Below are 17,025 nucleotides of genomic sequence, written 5' to 3'. Positions count from 1 at the left end.
AAAAGAGTGTTTCGCATCTGGGACACTGTCCTCCGCTTCCCTCAAAAGAAGGTTCATAAGAAAGAGGAGGGTCGCTCCGGGGGCGCAGCAGGATGCGGACAGCGACTGTCAGCTGTGCAGGTGAGACTCACAAAAACTCTCTCACAAAGTTGGCTGGAATAAATCCAATCTGTTTCAGCTGCTGGTTGAGCTTTAATTTGTCTAAATAATGATGGTGGTTCACATAGACACTCTGCTCATGTCAGAATCAGGTCCTTCTGTACACACTACTTGATGTCACATTCAAGGAGAGGCAAATGCCTTTTATAATTATATGTCTTTAAAAGAACAGTACAGGCTATGCATACATACAGTATGCTGCTACAATGTCATGTTTTTAAGATTAAACTGAAACTGTAAATGACAAAGTGTTTTTCTTCCAAATGTATCATTCGTGGCAGTAACTAATAGTTATTAGCAATTATTACATAGATATTTTTTTAAATAGTGAAGTCACATATAAGTATGAAATGTGTAGGAGAAGACAATCACAGGTTCCCAGAGCAGCAAATCAAGTTATATTTGAGAGGCTGAAACAAAAGAACATTCATTTTGTGTCAAAGGGTTATGTAAGTATAACACCAATTTCACTTATATAATTCTAAATTCTGATCCGTGCGAATTTATTGAAAAAATGATGTATTCTCATTTAAACACGTAATGATAAATAACTGCAATTCTTGTATCAGTTTCTCAAGTCAACACTTCTGACAACACGTAGGTATACATTTTCTGTACTATACTGCTAGCCTCAAAGGTCCATTATGTAGGATTTAGGGAGATAAATTGACAGAAATGGAATATAATGTAATAAGTATGTTTTCTTTGGTGCATAATCACATGAAAATAAGGATAATTGGGTTTTCATTACTTTAGAATGAGTCATTTATATCTACATAGAGAGCATGTCCTCATCTATGGAGATCATAATGTTGCACCGCCATACTTCTACAAACACTCTAGATATGACCATTCATTTTGCAGTGGCCACCATAGTTAGCAGCCCATCTATGACGAGAGGGCATGGTGGAAAAAACACAGTGTGTTTTAATGTGAAACCAGGTCTATTTGTTTTGGAGAAGAGACCTCTGCGAATAATTTGGCTTCTGGTATAAACCCCCTGAACAATGACCACTGAAGGAATTTTAATTGGGAGAAGTTTTAACTGGTTGCAATCTGCAATCCTCACCGCAAGATGCCACTTAATCCCACTAAATCTTACAAACTGTTCCTTTAAAGTGTCAGTTCGCTTTGAACAAAGTACTCAGATGTTGGCATAGGGGGAATAAATCTTTTTTTTGTTTTTATTTTTTTGTAAAAACCAACAATGAAACAAATTTGCCCAACTCATTCAGCAGTTTGCTGTAGAGATATCTGCCTTCGTATCAGTAAAATGTATGTTTTTAGCATTTTGAGCACCACAAGCTAAGTGCCATCTAGTTCCATTATACTGGAGAGAAGGCAGACATCTGTACAGCCCATATCTCCAACACTGCAACTCACACCAAACAATCTAGACTGTTAATTAACACTAGGCCTACAGGTAACACGTATTTTATAGTTCTGTGTTGAATCGACGCCATAGCTACGGCGTAAGCTCCACATCGACGTAGAGCCGGGTCCATGTCATTGGTTCGACAGCCCATTGGTTCGACATCCCATTAGTCCGACTGTCCGGCTGAACGGCTCGCGGTGGGTGTATGGTGCGCTGCGACCGGCTTGAGGCGGAGCAGGCTCATGGCTTATGTGTTTGTCACTTTCTTTTTCATTTTAACCCACACCATGATCTTTTCCTGACCCTAACCAAGTGGTTTTTGTGCCTAAACCTAACCAGACCTTAACCACAGGGCATCATGATGATTTCGGAACGGACTTCGGAACAATGAGTTTAATATGGTCGGAACAATGGGCTGTCGAACCAATGGGCAGTTCCTCGTAGAGCCACGCCGACGTAGAGTCGGACGTAGAGTAATCAACGCCGTAGCCTATGCCGTAGCCTGACGTGCACCTCCCCAGAATTGTAACTACGCGTTGCGGTGACGCAAACCTCTAGTCTGTCACTGTATACTGACACCATTTCCCTCAGGGGAAACGGAGATTGTATTAACTTTTAGTTCACAGATAAGAAACAATAAATTGTGAAGACAGTAAAGCCATTAAAATAGCATCACTTGTGTGTGATTTATCCTTCAGGGATTTATACTTAGGGATTCATCCTGGCTTCATATGAGAAGAGGAAATCTCCACTCATCGCTAGGCTAATCAATATAATGTAAAATGCCATAGGCTTGTGCTAATAACGTTAGCATGATGTATCTGTGGGGAAAATGTGTCCAGATTAACACAAGTGTTTGTCTGTGAATGCTGCGAGTTGAAGCCGATTTGTGTACTTGTGTTTGAAATTATCTCTATTAAGCCATGTTTAATGTGTGTTTTGGGTGTGTTTTGAATCAATTAAACTTGTTTTGTGTTTTGGAGGTGTAACTGCAGAGTGACACAGACACACACAAGTAAAAATGCTCACGGCATAAGCGACGTGCGTAGGCTACATGCGTAGAGTCTACGCACAACCATAAATCCCCTTTAAGAGTGAAAATATGTGTTTTGATTTTGGGATGAACTGTCCCTTTAAGCCTCGTGTAGTGATTCACCAGTTGTATTCCTGTTTTTCCAGGTCTTCCATATTTTCCCTGTCTGGCAGTAGTCAGACTGTTCGTCGGATTCTGACAGCCTGTGTCCTTTCTTTCCTGGCCCTGCTGGGCTCTGTGTCCATTGACCTCAGCTCCAACTTTGACCTGCTGCACACTACAGAGGCCGCGTACGAGGAGCTTACTTCATGCAGGACGATAGCTATCCTACAACTCGTCAGTAAGCTTCAAAAGATGAGGCGTTTATTTACCAAAGACATGGGCAATGAGACATTGGAAGAAAGGTTTTCAGAGGTCGTGTCTCCTGTGCTCGGTCATCTCTGTGGTGAAATGGCAGGTTACAACAACAGCCATGGGCTCACTTGTAGCGTTGGGTTGGCTGGATTTTGCCACGAGATAAGGTGGAGCATTCAAGGATATCTAAATGCTTCATTAGATACAAATGGCACAAGTGAACATGATACTTCTGCTTACTCCCTGGCCATTGGAAGACTTCTTGACATTTGGGGTACAGTAGAAGATACTTTAGACAAAGCCAAGCAGAATTCTAACTGGAGAGATGTACTGTCTGCAAGACTTCTGATAAAATTCATAGAACTCAACCACCAGTTGATGGATTTACCCCACATGGCAACTCGCACTGACTTCCAGTACAAGTGGACTTATGCACTAAACTACCTCGGCTTTGCGCGGGTTATGACAGAGCGATTGAATGACTGCTGGTTACAGAACATAGAGCTTAGGTTAAACTCAAGCCAGCATGTAAAACATTCCTCTATTTTTGACACACATCTGTGGCAAACCTCTGGAGCAGGGACTGGGCATCTGTCTGGGTCTCAGGCTGGAATTAGGGCTCTGACAAACACTCAGCAGTGCTTGTTTGATCGTGCGGTGCCAGCTCTCAGGTTGGCATCTCGATCCATGTCTTCCGGCCTCAGTATGAGAGTCTGCCTGCTGGCCATGGCCTGCCTCATCTACCCAGTGGTGATGTTCTCATTCAAGCAGATGACTGAGTGGATACAGAACTACGCCCAGAGCCTGAAGGAGAAGACAGAGGACCTGAAGCGCCAGAGGCAGCTGGCAGAGGATCTGCTGCACCAAATGCTGCCCAAATCTGTCGCCAAGCAGCTCCGCCAGCATAAACACGTCGAGGCAGAGAGCTATGAAAAGGTTGGTGCAATTGCAGAGTATATTAAAATAATAGATGGTTGATAGTGCTCAAACCCTTTTTACACCTGAATGGACCAGTTAGCTACTTGCTAGCCTGTCATTGGTCTTTGCCTTGGCAAACAGGGCAGCTATTTTAAAAATGTTTAACTTCTCCTTAACTATTCACCAAAAATATTTTCAAAATAAATTTGAGATGACAAACTGTAAAGTTGAAAAATTATGTTTAATTGTACATCTTTAATTTCTAGTGTTAATAGCTGTTCAAAATGAAGCAAAACTAGTTCACTGATTTTGTCAGTGAAAATTGGCTTCATTTTAACTTGCAGGATTCACAGACAAAGCACTTGTCTTTATCTGGACACATTTTCCCTACAAATACAACATGCTAATGTTATTAGCACAAGCCTATGGCATTTTACATTGCATAAATTAGCCTAGCGACTAGCAGAGATTTCCCCTAATGATATGAAACCAGGGACAACAGCAACATTTAACAAAGCTAAGGTTACAGAATTCAGCTCCATTACAGCTCACAAGGTTCACAGACAAAACAGCTGTCTTATACTAAACATGTTTTCCAAATAAATACAACATGCTAACATTATTAGTACGTGCCTATGACATTTGACACTGTATAAATTAGCATAGCGACTAGCGGAGATTTCCTCTACTCATATAAAGCCAGGATAAATCACACACAAGACTTAAAAAGCTTTTTTGTATGGGCTTTATTTTCTTCACAGGTTATTGTTTATTTATTGACTGTTACGTCGTGTATGGACTGAAGGCTTCAGGAAACTTTTGGGAAACTGTGTGACTTGACCACAGCTTTTTGACATTGCCACCTGCTGCAGCAGCCTGATCTCATCCACTTTCCAGGCGAGGTGCAGTTCACCTCAAACAAGCCTACTAAGTTGCTCTGGTGATGTCGAACTATTTACAAAGAATGGAATAAAATATATATGTTAAATTTTTTTAGTGTCTATTATTCTATATAAATATAATGTCCAGTAATTATCCAGATTAGCTATGTTTTCTTTTTGTGTGAAGGTAACAACCTGTTGTAAATTTCATCACAGAGGAGGGCAAAAAGTTAAAATGTTTTAGCACTGGATGTTAATACCATCTGTTGTAATCACTGCTGGTATTCTCTGCTGGCCTCACATTATTTTACCGTCCTGCTCTTGTCCACTAAAATGATATGTGGTGTGCTGTTTATCATCTGTCTGATTCCATGAGAATGAAATAAGACTTAGGACTAGTTGGTCTGGACTTGGGAATTGACTTGGGGACCTGACTTGGACCTGTTGCTCTTGATTTGAAAAATGTTAGCTTTGACTTGGTACTTGACTCAGGATTCCAGAACTGAGACTTGAAACTTACATGTGACTTGGAAAACAACTTTTTCTCCCTGTTCCCTCTTTCTGCAATATTTTTTTCTGCGAATAACAAAGAGATGGAAATCACAGGGCAAAAGCTGTTGATAATCTAAGTTTGTTTTAATTTTGATGTCCCTCATGGAAACTTATCTTTATCCCGCAAAAAGGCGCAATAAAAACAATTGCATGTATATGCCAACCATAAAATCAGGTAGAAACAGACAGTGCTTTTGAAGACTCAAGGAAATAACCTTTCCCCTCCGTGTGCCTCCACATTCACTAGCATTTAACCGAATGAATTTAGAGCTCCTAATGTTGCAACTTGCAAGGATTGTGGGGCACTGCTGTGAGGAGGCTACCTCTGCAAGATCTGCAAACACGATGAATGAATGTGTGTTTGCTGCCTTTGTTGCTATTGTTGGCATAATTACCTATAATTGCCCTGTTCCATATTCATCAGCAGATAAAACAAGTTATGCGGGTGAAATTGCGTCTGGCTTATTGAAGAGGTTTGAAGCAGCTGCACCAAAAGCACTCTGCATGGGGTGTGAGGCAAGGTGGGGTGGCTATTACTGAATAGGTCCATGGGCTCATTTTTAAACTGATTTGGAGTATTCTGGAAAGAAAATGTAAGACCCACTAATTCCTCTTTTTGTAATTATCCTGAAAAGTAAAACATTACTTGCTGAGACCTGAAGGATGTGGTTGGGCAAAAACCTCCCTGATGCTGCTTGTCTGGTGTAGCACATGTATGTATGACATGCAGCAAAGGGCCACAGGCTGGAGTCGAACCAGGGCCGCTGCAGCAACAGCCTTGTACATGGGGCGCCTGCTTTAGCCACTAAGCCATTGACGCCCTGATACTTTTATACTCTTACTTATGATTTAGAATGCAGGACTTGTACATATAATGAAGTATTTTTACATTGTTAAATTAGAACTTTTAGTGAAGTAAAATAAAGACAGACAGAACAATAGAATAGAATAGAATAGAATAGAAACCTTCTCTGAAGGGAAATTCAGCTATCCAGAAGCTCATAAATGACAAAGAACAACAACCACACTTCCCCTCATCAACAGCAATACAGTGGTATTAAGACATAAAATAAGATAAGATAAGTGCATAAATAGAAATTAAATTAGAATAAAACTGTCCATTCCACAGTCCAGCCAGTTGTGGATCTCCAAAAACGCTCTGTTCTGCAACGCAGTGAGATGAGCCGACTACTGTAGCTGCTCCTCCGTCACTCCAGGAGGCTGTGGAGAGGGTGTCTGCTATTGTCCATTATATACAGTTACATACAAAGGACATATGGAAGTCAATGTGTTTAATAATTGCTGTGTCTGTGTTAAATTAGAACTGGTTTCTCAAAATCCATTTTTAGACATCACTGGAACAGCTATGGAAATCTACACATTTTCAAAATATCAGGGAGCTTGTTCTGTATTGTTCCTTACTGTCCTTGAATGAAAAGGCAGATGTGGACAGACAGTGCTTCTCTTGGGTACACTACAGTCACACGTGAAGCTCTGATTATTTGCAAAGTTGTATGTAGCTTTTCTGTGGTGGAGGTGCTGTATTTTCATATAAAAAAATAAATTTAAAAAATATAAATATTTCAAGCGCTTAAACACTTAAAATATCTCATAGCCCCAGGACATCAGAGATACAACTTTAGTTACATTGGTCGTGGCACTCTTATTCTCAGTACTAGTATCAGATGCTCAAGCAGAACTCTTGGGGTTTGCTTACAGTACACTCAGTGTCCAGTTGATTAGGTCCACCTCACTAAAACTAATGCAATCTAATACAACAGTCCTTGAAAAAATCCTTCCTCTGTGAAGGTAATAATGTTCAGTTTGTGTTGATGTCACGGTCTGGAAACCTGTTACTTGCCTGTTTCACACCTCTGTGTGATTTTTTTAATTTTATTTCTTGCTTGCCCTTTTGGATTTATTTGTCTGTTTGTACTGCCTACATGGGTTTGACCCCTGCCTGTGGCCAGGTGGACTGTGTAATAATAAACTGTATGTTTGCTTAGTACAACAATACTTTTGGTAAACAGACTTGCATTTATATAGTGCCTTCCTAGTTGTCCAACCACTCAAAGGGTTTTACATTATATGCCACATTCACCCATTCATACAGTGATGGCAGAGAGAGTAGCAATCTGCTCATCAGGATCTAATCTACTGACGGCACAGCTTTTAGGAACAATTAAGGGTTTAGTATCTTCAATACTAGGACACTTTAGTATGCAGACTGGAGGGTCTAGGGACAGTACTGTTGATTTACGGAATAGTGGATGAGTTATGGAGGCTTTTGCACATGGCATTACCTCTCTCCATTGTTTTTCAGGTGACCATTTTTTTCTCAGACATTGTGGGCTTCACCTCTATCTCTGCATCCTGTACTCCTCTGCAAGTGGTGGAGATGCTCAACAACCTCTACATGTGCTTTGACACACGCATTGATTCCTACGATGTCTATAAAGTAACAATGAAATGTCCACACACACACACACACACACACACACACACACACACACACACAAAGTTTTACTTTAACAATCAACACTTCTTTTCTTTAACATTTTGGAAGATATCCTGTTTGAATTAAAACAGAAATAATTTAAACTTATTGTTGAGAAATGTGGTGACACAACACAAAAACAATAGTTTAAGTAACTAACAGCCACATGGGTTTATCATAGCAGCCACATTTTAATGCTGAAACTGTCTTAAAATATTATATTTTCCACTGACTATAAAATGAATGTCCGCCTTTTTTTGTTTCACACAATAACAGGTGTTTTTAAAAAGTGAAACCCGATTTTCTAGGAGTACTTCCTCCAAAATAATAAACTTGGTGTTTTCCATATTACAGCATATGTACTGCCATATTACTTGTGATGCAATTTAATTCAACTCATTTTTTTGAATGGTAGTTTGATTGGCTGACTGCTGACTTCTCTTCCACAATCTAATATATCTGACCCAGCATTTTTGTATTTAATCTACTGAATGTTCATATCGAAGCTATAAAGTATGTCTCCTTTGCTGCTTTACTTACTTAAGAAGTACATGCCTGTGATGTGTTTGTTCTTTGCTTCATGACAGCTGACAGAAAAACATCATATTTGCCATTGGAGTCACCCCCTGATTGCTCCATGTATCTCCCCAGGATGATTTAATTGACAGTGGTTGGTCTTAAATTTTGCTTGAGCAAAATTTTTAACTATCAAACTAGGTGGAGACAATTGGGGATGCATACATGGTGGTGAGCGGTCTGCCTGAGAGGAATGGAGATAGACATGCTGATGAGATCGCCAAGATGGCGCTGGATCTGGTAGCAGCTGTTAGACAGGTCTCCATCCCTCACATGCCCAATGAGAGGCTGCAGCTTCGAGCCGGCATCCACACAGGTGAGAGAAGACACAGCAGGTCAGGTCGGTACTGTGTACTGTCATGAGAGGTCATTAGGGCAGACTGGGGTGGGGCAGTGCAACACAACTGAAAAAACAGTCAAAAATAAAAGGTTCAAAGTAAGAGTCACTTTTAATTCAGCAGGTCATCAACAGTTAACTCAGGTAATGTCTTCACTCAAAAATTAAAACCCAAGAACAAACTTTATGGGCCCAGCTTCATTTCTTGACTTCCAGCTCCTCAGTTTCTCCCATTAATTTCAACATGTCCCCTTTCTTTATATCTTCCTCTTCTATTCTATTCTTCAACAATTTATCCAAAGGTAGCCTTCTACTGGTAAGGCTTTTAAAGTTACAACAGTTAATGTGCAGTTCCTTTTCTCCATTGCATTGTGGGATGGTTGGAGCTTCTTGCAGCAGAGAAAAGCCCAGCTCTTTTTCTCCTTGTTTTACAGGTCCATGTGTGGCAGGAATAGTGGGCTACAAGATGCCAAGATACTGTCTGTTTGGAGACACTGTCAACACCGCCTCTAGAATGGAGTCGACCAGCCTGCGTATGTGTACCTCGACACACAAACACACTCATCTGTGTGCATGTATTGCCTCACACTTCACACAAACACTATAACAGCAGAAACTATACTGCTCAAAAAAAGTAAGGGAACACTTAAATCCCATATCAGATCTTGAACGAATTATTCAAGTTAAAAATCTTAACTGATGTAAATCGTACCATTCATTGAGAATAAAATGATGGAAACCAAAATCATCAACCCACTGAGGTCTGGATTCAAAATTACACTGAAAAGCAAAGTAAAAAATTGAAATCTCAGGCTGATCTAACTTGTTTGAATTTTATCACAACAACCCATAATGTGACTCAGTAGTGGGTTTGCCCCCCACATGTCTGTTTGTACTCCTGAAAACATTTGGGCATGCTACTGATGAGTCGGGAGATGGTGTTCTGGGGCATCTCCTCCTAGACCTGGATCAGTGAGCTCCTGGATGGTCTGTGGTTGTACTTTGTGGCGTTGGATGCACCGATACATAACGTCTGATAAGTTCTCAATTGGATTTACGTCAGGGGAACGAGAGGGCATTGTCCTGCACCAGGAGGAACCCATGGAGGTCTGTGCGACCCTCCAACGATATGTCTCCCCAGACCATCACTGACCCACCGCCAAACCAGTCATGCTGGATGATGTTACAGGCAGCATGACGTTTACCACAGGGTCGTCAGACTCTTTCACGCCTGTCACATACTCAGTGTGAACCTGCTCTCATCTGTGAAGAGAATGGGATGCTAATGGTGGACCTGCCAGTTCTGGTGTTCTCTGGAGAATGTCAGTCGAGCTGCACAGTGCTGGGCTGTGAGCACAGGTCCCACTAGAGGACCTCAGGCCCTCATGCCACCCTCATGGACTCTGTTTCTGATAATTTGGTCAGAAACATGCACACCAGTAGCCTGCTGGAGGCCATTCTGTAGGGCTCTGGCAGTGCTCCTTCTGTTCCTCCTCGCACAAAGGAGCAGATACCGGTCCTGCTGCTGGGTTGATGGCCTTCTATGGCCCTGTCCAGCTCTCCTGGTATCGCCTCTATGCTCTTGAGACTGTGCTGGGAGACACAGCAATGTTCACATCATGCATATGCAGCATCACGGGAGATGGAATCCTTGTTGCCAAGAAATCGCAAAAGGGAATCAAAAAGGCAATGTGACCGGCAAATTAAAAAAAAAAGTGTGGTCAACATCGGGGTAGCCTCTCCCGGGGTAGAAAGAGCTGCTGAAAGAGAAAGGTAGTGCAATCACAGGCCAGCGCCGCTGTTAGCCACAGTGATGCAAGGAGAGGGATGAGGTGTGTGAGGTTGAGCCACTTGTCACTGTTACAGCTGCGAGCGGCCAGCACCGCTGATAGTGGTGCGAGGTCAGGGGTGAGGTGTGTGAGATTGAGCCACTCTCAGTTGTCAAAAGACAAGATGTGATTGGTTTGTTTGCAACTCAAACGGGACCAAAAGATAATATTTCTCTATTATTATTCCTCATTCACTGCCATTCATATTTTTTCCGATCCAAGGTCCCATGAGCTTCACCGGAAGGGGCATGACTTTGGCACTCTATGCATACATGTAACCATGGCAACACATATGCACGTCAATGAGGGTGTTTACCCTTATAAAAAAGCTGTTAAAAGTGCCATCATCGTATCAGACTCCATTTACTCTGTCTGTCCATTATGTCCAATAAAAAGTGTGTGACAGTGATCCCATATTATTAAGCCCTGAATCATTACTGTACAAGACGCCTTCTTTTCATTCTGTCTTTATGTTAGTCATTATTCAAAATGTGATTAATTTGCAGTCTAATAATAGTCTACTTTTTTCTTGTAATAATAGCCTCCTAATAATGCTTACAATCAATTATTTCTCTGCGAGCTCTTTATGAAACCAAGAAATAAATATGAACACTTTAGAAGCATTAAAGTGCTTCCGCAGAAACTATAGTCAGTCACCACAATGTGATTTCCCCACATAGGTCCTGATGATGCACTGATGATGCAGGATGACAAGCAACAGAACTGTCCAGTTGACAAGTTACCTGTCAGTTGCCAGAACTTCACATTTACTGGTTTGTTTGCAAAAAGTCCATGTGAACAGGAACCAAACCAAAACTAAAATCAATCAATCAATCAATTTTATTTACAAAGCCCAATATTACAAATCACAATTTGCCTCACAGGGCTTTACAGCATACGACATGCCTCTGTCCTTAGGACCCTCACAGAGGATAAGGAAAAACTCCCCAAAAAAACCCTTTAATAGAGAAAAAAATAGTAGAAACCTCAGGAAGAGCAACTGACGAGGCATCCCTCTTCCAGGGTGGACAGACGTGCAATTGATGTCGTACAGAACAGATCAGCATAATAAATTAACAGTAATCCATATGACACAATGAGACAGAAAGAGAGCCAGAGAGAGATGCAGGACAGATGGTAATGGTAATAGCTTACAACAACATTAATTAAAGTAATAATATTATAATTATAATTACAGCTATTGTGGTACAATATGTAGAAAGTATATATTAATATCTGATAGTATACATATGTGACAATAATCCTATGTGTATAGTAACAGTAGAAGTATGACTAATGATAACAGCAGCAGCAGGAGGCATCAGGCAGGACCACGGCAGCAGCACAACCACACACGTCACGCTATCCAGGCACCACTGTGATATAAGTTAACCTGCGAAACAGTGGAGCACAAAGGCTCCGGAGAAGAAGCCAAGTTAGTGACATGCAGTACAGCTGAGTTAGCGACATGCAGTAATAGGACATGAGTGTTAGCAAAGGAGAGAGAGAGAGAGAGAAGGAGCCCGGTGTATTATAGGAGGTCCCCCGGCAGACTAGGCCTAAGTCAGCCTAACTAGGGGCTGGTACAAGGCAAGCCTGAGCCTGGTACAAGGCAAGCCTGAGCCAGCCAACTATAAGCTTTATCAAAAAGGAAAGTCTTAAGTCTAGTCTTAAATGTGGAGACGTTGTCTGCCTCCTGGACCGTAACAGGAAGATGATTCCACAGGAGAGGAGCCTGATAGCTGAAGGCTCTGGCTCCTGATCTGCTTTTGGAGACTTTAGGGACCATGAGTAACCCTGCATTCTCAGAGCGCAGTGTTCTGGTGGGATAATAACGCACTATGAATTCTCTAAGATATGACAGAGCCTGACCATTTAAAGCTTTGTACCTTAACAGTAGGATTTTAAATTCAATTCTGGATTTTACAGGGAGCCAGTGCAGAGAAGCTAAAACAGGAGAAATATGATCTTGTTTCTTAGTTCCTGTCAGTACATGTGCCGCTGCATTCTGAATTTTTAAAGACTTATTAGAGCTACCTGATAATAGGGAGTTACAGTAATCCAGCCTAGAGGTAACAAAAGTGTGGACCAATTTTTCTGCATGTTTTCGGGTCAGGATAGGCCTAATTTTTGCAATATTACACAGATGAAAAAACGCAGTCTGTGAGGTTTGTTTTAAATGAGAATTAAAAGACAAATCTTGGTCAAATATTACTCCCAGGTTTCTTACGGTAGTGCTAGAGGCCAGAGCAATGCCATCCAGAGAAACTGTGTCATCAGATAAAGAGTCTCTGAGTTGTTTGGGGCCAAGAACAATAACTTCAGTTTTGTCTGAATTTAACATAAGGAAATTGGTGCCCATCCATGTTTTTATGTCTTTAAGACATTTTTGAAGTTTAGTTAATTGATCAGTTTCTTCTGGCTTTATTGATAAATACAACTGTGTATCATCCGCATAACAATGGAAATTTACAGAGTGATTTCTAATAATGTTACCTGTAAGTACTATACTAAGGGAAGCATATATAGAGTGAATCCTATTGGTCCGAGCACAGAACCTTGTGGAACTCCAAAACAAACTTTAGTATTTAGAGATGATTTATCATTAACATGAACAAACTGAAAACGATCAGATAAATAAGATTTAAACCAGCTTATTGCAGAACCTTTTAGGCCAATTAAATGTTCCAGTCTCTGTAGCAGAATTTGATGGTCAGTTGTGTCAAATGCCGCACTAAGATCTAATAAAACAAGTACAGAGACAAGTCCTTTGTCTGAAGCAAGCAGAAGATAATTTGTAATTGTAAATGATCAGATGCAACAATGTATCATTTTTCCCCTCTGGTGTGACCGAATGAACCAAACCACAGGTGTGATAGCACCCAGTCCAATTCAAGTTGCAAGCCTTTTTTGATTTTGTCAAGTTTAGTCTAAAGTCAATGAATTTGTGACTCGAGTCCAAGTCATGTGACTGAAGTCCACAATTTTGCAAAGGCCACATGCCTAAACATGTTGGTTTGTCTAACAATAAAGTTGTTTGGTACACTATAAGTCTTGTGGGCATCTCCTAGTGGTAATATCCAAAAAGGATCCTGTGGCAGACAGCAGTGCATTTATTATGCATTTATACACATATGTGCTTTAATGAAATGCAAGACATTCTCACTCCAACCTCGTCACATAAAAACATTTGGTCATGGACTTTCCATGTTGACATACGAGGTGCAAGGTACCCTTGGTGCACTGGTTGTTGGCTTCTGGGATGCCGTGTCAACTTCAGCCTGTTACATGCATTATCTGTTTTAAAAATGCACTTCAGTTTTCACAGGAAATCTACTCTTTCAAAATAAACACACTATGTTGGTACAACACTGCGGAAAATACTTTTTTTTCCTTCAACAACAAACGCACATGGTTATGTTTAGCCAACAAAAGTAATGGTTGGGTTTAGGGGAAAAGAGCAGGGTTTGGCTTTACAATCTTACGGGAAATTTTATGGCCTCCTGGGTGAAAGTTGGTGGTTGTGTGACCCATCTGCCCCCTGCCACCTGCCCTGCTTGGACTTTTACCCTGGGCTGTGTATCATGCCAACGTGAAAGAGCAGCTTTTTTTGTCGGTGGCTGATGCAAGAGGTCACTGACCAAGTGCTGGTATTTGACGACTTCGGAGTGACACAGGGTTGTGATATGGGATCTTGAAAAAATGAATCCATGAAGATTTTAAATTGAAATGGTGATACTGCTAAGATACATGCTCTGCTTGACTTGTGCTCAACCTCAGTTGTGTTTTACAGTATGTATTATCATCTATGTTTCAGCTCAGAAAATCCACACCAGCTCAGAAACCTACTTGGCTCTGATTAAAGACAACGCCTACGAGCTGCAGCTCAGAGGAGAGATTGAGGTTAAGGTAAGGGATCGCAGCCATGCTATGAAATTCATTTTCTGTGTAATACTGAGGCAGTCAAACCTTAAGTTTGTTATTACATTGAGGAGGCCAGTTATGTTTCTAATGTAATTGTCAAGATTTATATAAACCACGCTCATCAGTTGGATGAAAATAGGATAAGCTTTTTAATGAAAGACTAAAACCTCACCTCATACTTGACTGTAAAATTTCAAAGTTATGTTAAACCATGGTTTTACATATGTTGTTTCATATCCAAGGACAATCACTTTTTACTTACAAAGTTTACAAAATTAAAGGGTCAGTTCACCCAAATCAACACAACTATACCTTTCTTACACAGTCCAAGAACTGTCTACTCTTGAGTATAACTTTTTCAGGTTTTATTTTACCTGGTTGCGAGATTTTGGGTGGTATCAGACATAAATTGGGCCTTTTCCACTGTCACTTTTGGCCTTACCGAGTCAAGCCATTCCGCGCTGATTTGCAGTTCCATTATCAGTTTAGACGCACCATGCCACACTGAGCTGCGTCAGAGATGGTCTTTCTCTGGAGTAGGTCCAAAAGCCCGGTCGCCTGGGCCGCCCACCCGCCCTCACAGAGGTAGCGGTATCATCTCGCAATCTTCAGCCAAACCCCAATAACGCCCCCCTCTGCCCCTCGAATAAGCCTTTTCATCAATAAAGGCAAGTCTATAATATGGCAGGGAGTAAGAGTGAAAGCAGAAACAGCCACAATGTGATGAGATTAAGAGCTGCAGACAACAGGCTCCCACTGCATCTCTGCAGCTTCTTTTACCTGCTGTGCTGTGTGAAAGATAAACACATGCAGCAAAAATCACAGGGGACTTTAGCCATCAGCTCACTGCTTTTCAACGTCATCAAAGGCCCATTTCCACCGCAGGAACTTCGGGGTAATTTTACGGGGCCGGGGCTGGGGCCATTGGTGCGTGTCTCCACCGCAGGAACCACCCCCGAAGGACAGAGTTCCGGAACTTCTACAGGGGCTAAACAAGTCCCTGCCTCGGAGTAGGTACTCAGAACGGCCCTGAAAAACTCCTAGCTGGAACTTGGGGGTTACTTGGTGCTGATTGGATATACTCAAGGGGGGATGTGACGTCAACAGAAAGCAACAAAATAGCCGGCATTTTTAAAACTCAGCAGACGAGAGTTAGCTCGTTCATAGCTTCCACCGCCATGTAAACAAACTCAATAACTAGTATGTGAAATTTTTTTTTTTCCAGTAGATATCTTAGTTACAACGTGATTGAGCTTGCAAAGCAGTTTTGTGTTGCTATGTGTGGTATTTATTCAGTTTTGGGAAATCACGATGTCTAGAAAGCATCAGTGGCTGCAGCTGACAGGGACAGCTAACAGCAGCAGCAAAGCTAACATCAGGACGTCATCTGTTAAAAGCCTCCCGTTGTCGGATACGACATGAAACTACTCCAGTTAGCTCAATCATGTTGTAACTAAGATATCCGCTGGAAAAAATATTTTTTTCACGGACCATTTAGTGAGTTATTTCAGACACCGTTATCGGCTAACTGCGTCCCGGTCAAAATGGTCGCACAACGATTACGTAACATCCAGAGCCCGTGACTTTACAGGAACCTTCCTCGTACTCTGCTCTCTCAGTGGAGACACGGCGGTTGAGAGGGCCGAGCGAGAGGATGTTCCTGTAGTAGTTCCAGCCCCCCATATAGTACCAGGAACTTCTTCAGTGGAAACGGGCCTTGAAACAAGTTGTCATCAGTTAAAGACACACCTTTAAGTGGGTAGCTCTGTTGTAATGGAAATGCAAATCCCTGCTGTGCTGGCCTGATGGGCCAAAATAAACCAAAGCAAGCCAAGCCAGCCCAGGACTGTCAAAAAGGGGTAGATATTTCTGAATCAGAATCAGAGTCGGTTTTATTGCCAAGTAGGTTTTCACATACAAGGAATTTAGCTTGGTGTATTGGTGCATAACAAAGAATATAAAATATATAAAAATATAGAGTAATTAGAAGCATAGGTATAAAAGGGAAATACTATAAAAAAAATAAATATAAAATCTGAAAGTAAATAACAATAATAGTAGTAATATAAAAAAATATGTACACTGTAAACATGAATAGGGTTGTGTGCAAATAACAATTGTGCAAAGTACGGATGAGCAAAATCAACAGAATGCAGTGTGTGACAGGTGAATGACCAAGGTGATGAAGAGATGTCTGACTGTGTGTTAGTTACAGGGGGGTGGGGGCAGAGTAGGTGGGGTTCTCTGGTCTTGTTGATGAGGCCAGCTGCAGATGGAAAGAAACTGTTTTTATGGCGTGAGGTTTGTATCCAGGGTGGGAGGGATCAGCCACAATGTTTCCTGCATGCCTCAGAGTCCTGGAGGGTACAGGTTCCAGAGGGCGGGCAGATTGCAGCCAATCACCTTCTCGGTGGAGCGAATGATACGCTGCAGTTTGCTTTTGTCCTTGGCAGTGGCAGCAGCATACCAGATGGTGATGGAGGAGGTGAGGATGGACTCAATGATGGCAGTGTAGAAGTGCACCATCACTGTCTTTGGCAGGTTGAACTTCTTCAGCTGCCGCAGGAAGTACATCTTCTGATGTGCTTTC

General features: G+C 41.6%; 1 protein-coding gene across 1 annotated transcript; it reads left to right on the top strand.

Moving 5' to 3' along the window:
- The first annotated feature begins 3,692 nt into the window (after nucleotides 1-3,692).
- LOC125891541 (atrial natriuretic peptide receptor 1) lies at nucleotides 3,693-15,101 on the top strand. The gene is made up of 6 exons (XM_049580900.1): nucleotides 3,693-3,857; nucleotides 7,596-7,730; nucleotides 8,487-8,661; nucleotides 9,117-9,215; nucleotides 14,329-14,420; nucleotides 14,976-15,101. Exons 1-6 carry the CDS (start codon nucleotides 3,693-3,695, stop codon nucleotides 15,099-15,101), a joined length of 792 nt encoding a protein of 263 aa, XP_049436857.1.
- Nucleotides 15,102-17,025: the final 1,924 nt, after the last annotated feature.

This window comes from Epinephelus fuscoguttatus, linkage group LG7 (genome assembly GCF_011397635.1).
Source record: "Epinephelus fuscoguttatus linkage group LG7, E.fuscoguttatus.final_Chr_v1".
NCBI lineage: Eukaryota > Metazoa > Chordata > Actinopteri > Perciformes > Serranidae > Epinephelus > Epinephelus fuscoguttatus.
The sequence above is the reverse complement of the archived record's forward strand: the minus strand, read 5'-3'. Positions and strand labels throughout refer to the sequence as shown.

Excerpts from the sequence above, each read along its gene's own strand:
- LOC125891541 (XM_049580900.1), top strand. The coding sequence starts at position 3,693 with ATGACTGAGTGGATACAGAACTACGCCCAGAGCCTGAAGGAGAAGACA. Across the intron at positions 7,731-8,486 it reads ATTCCTACGATGTCTATAAA|GTGGAGACAATTGGGGATGC; the intron begins GTAACAATGAAA and ends CTATCAAACTAG. Across the intron at positions 8,662-9,116 it reads TCGAGCCGGCATCCACACAG|GTCCATGTGTGGCAGGAATA; the intron begins GTGAGAGAAGAC and ends CTTGTTTTACAG.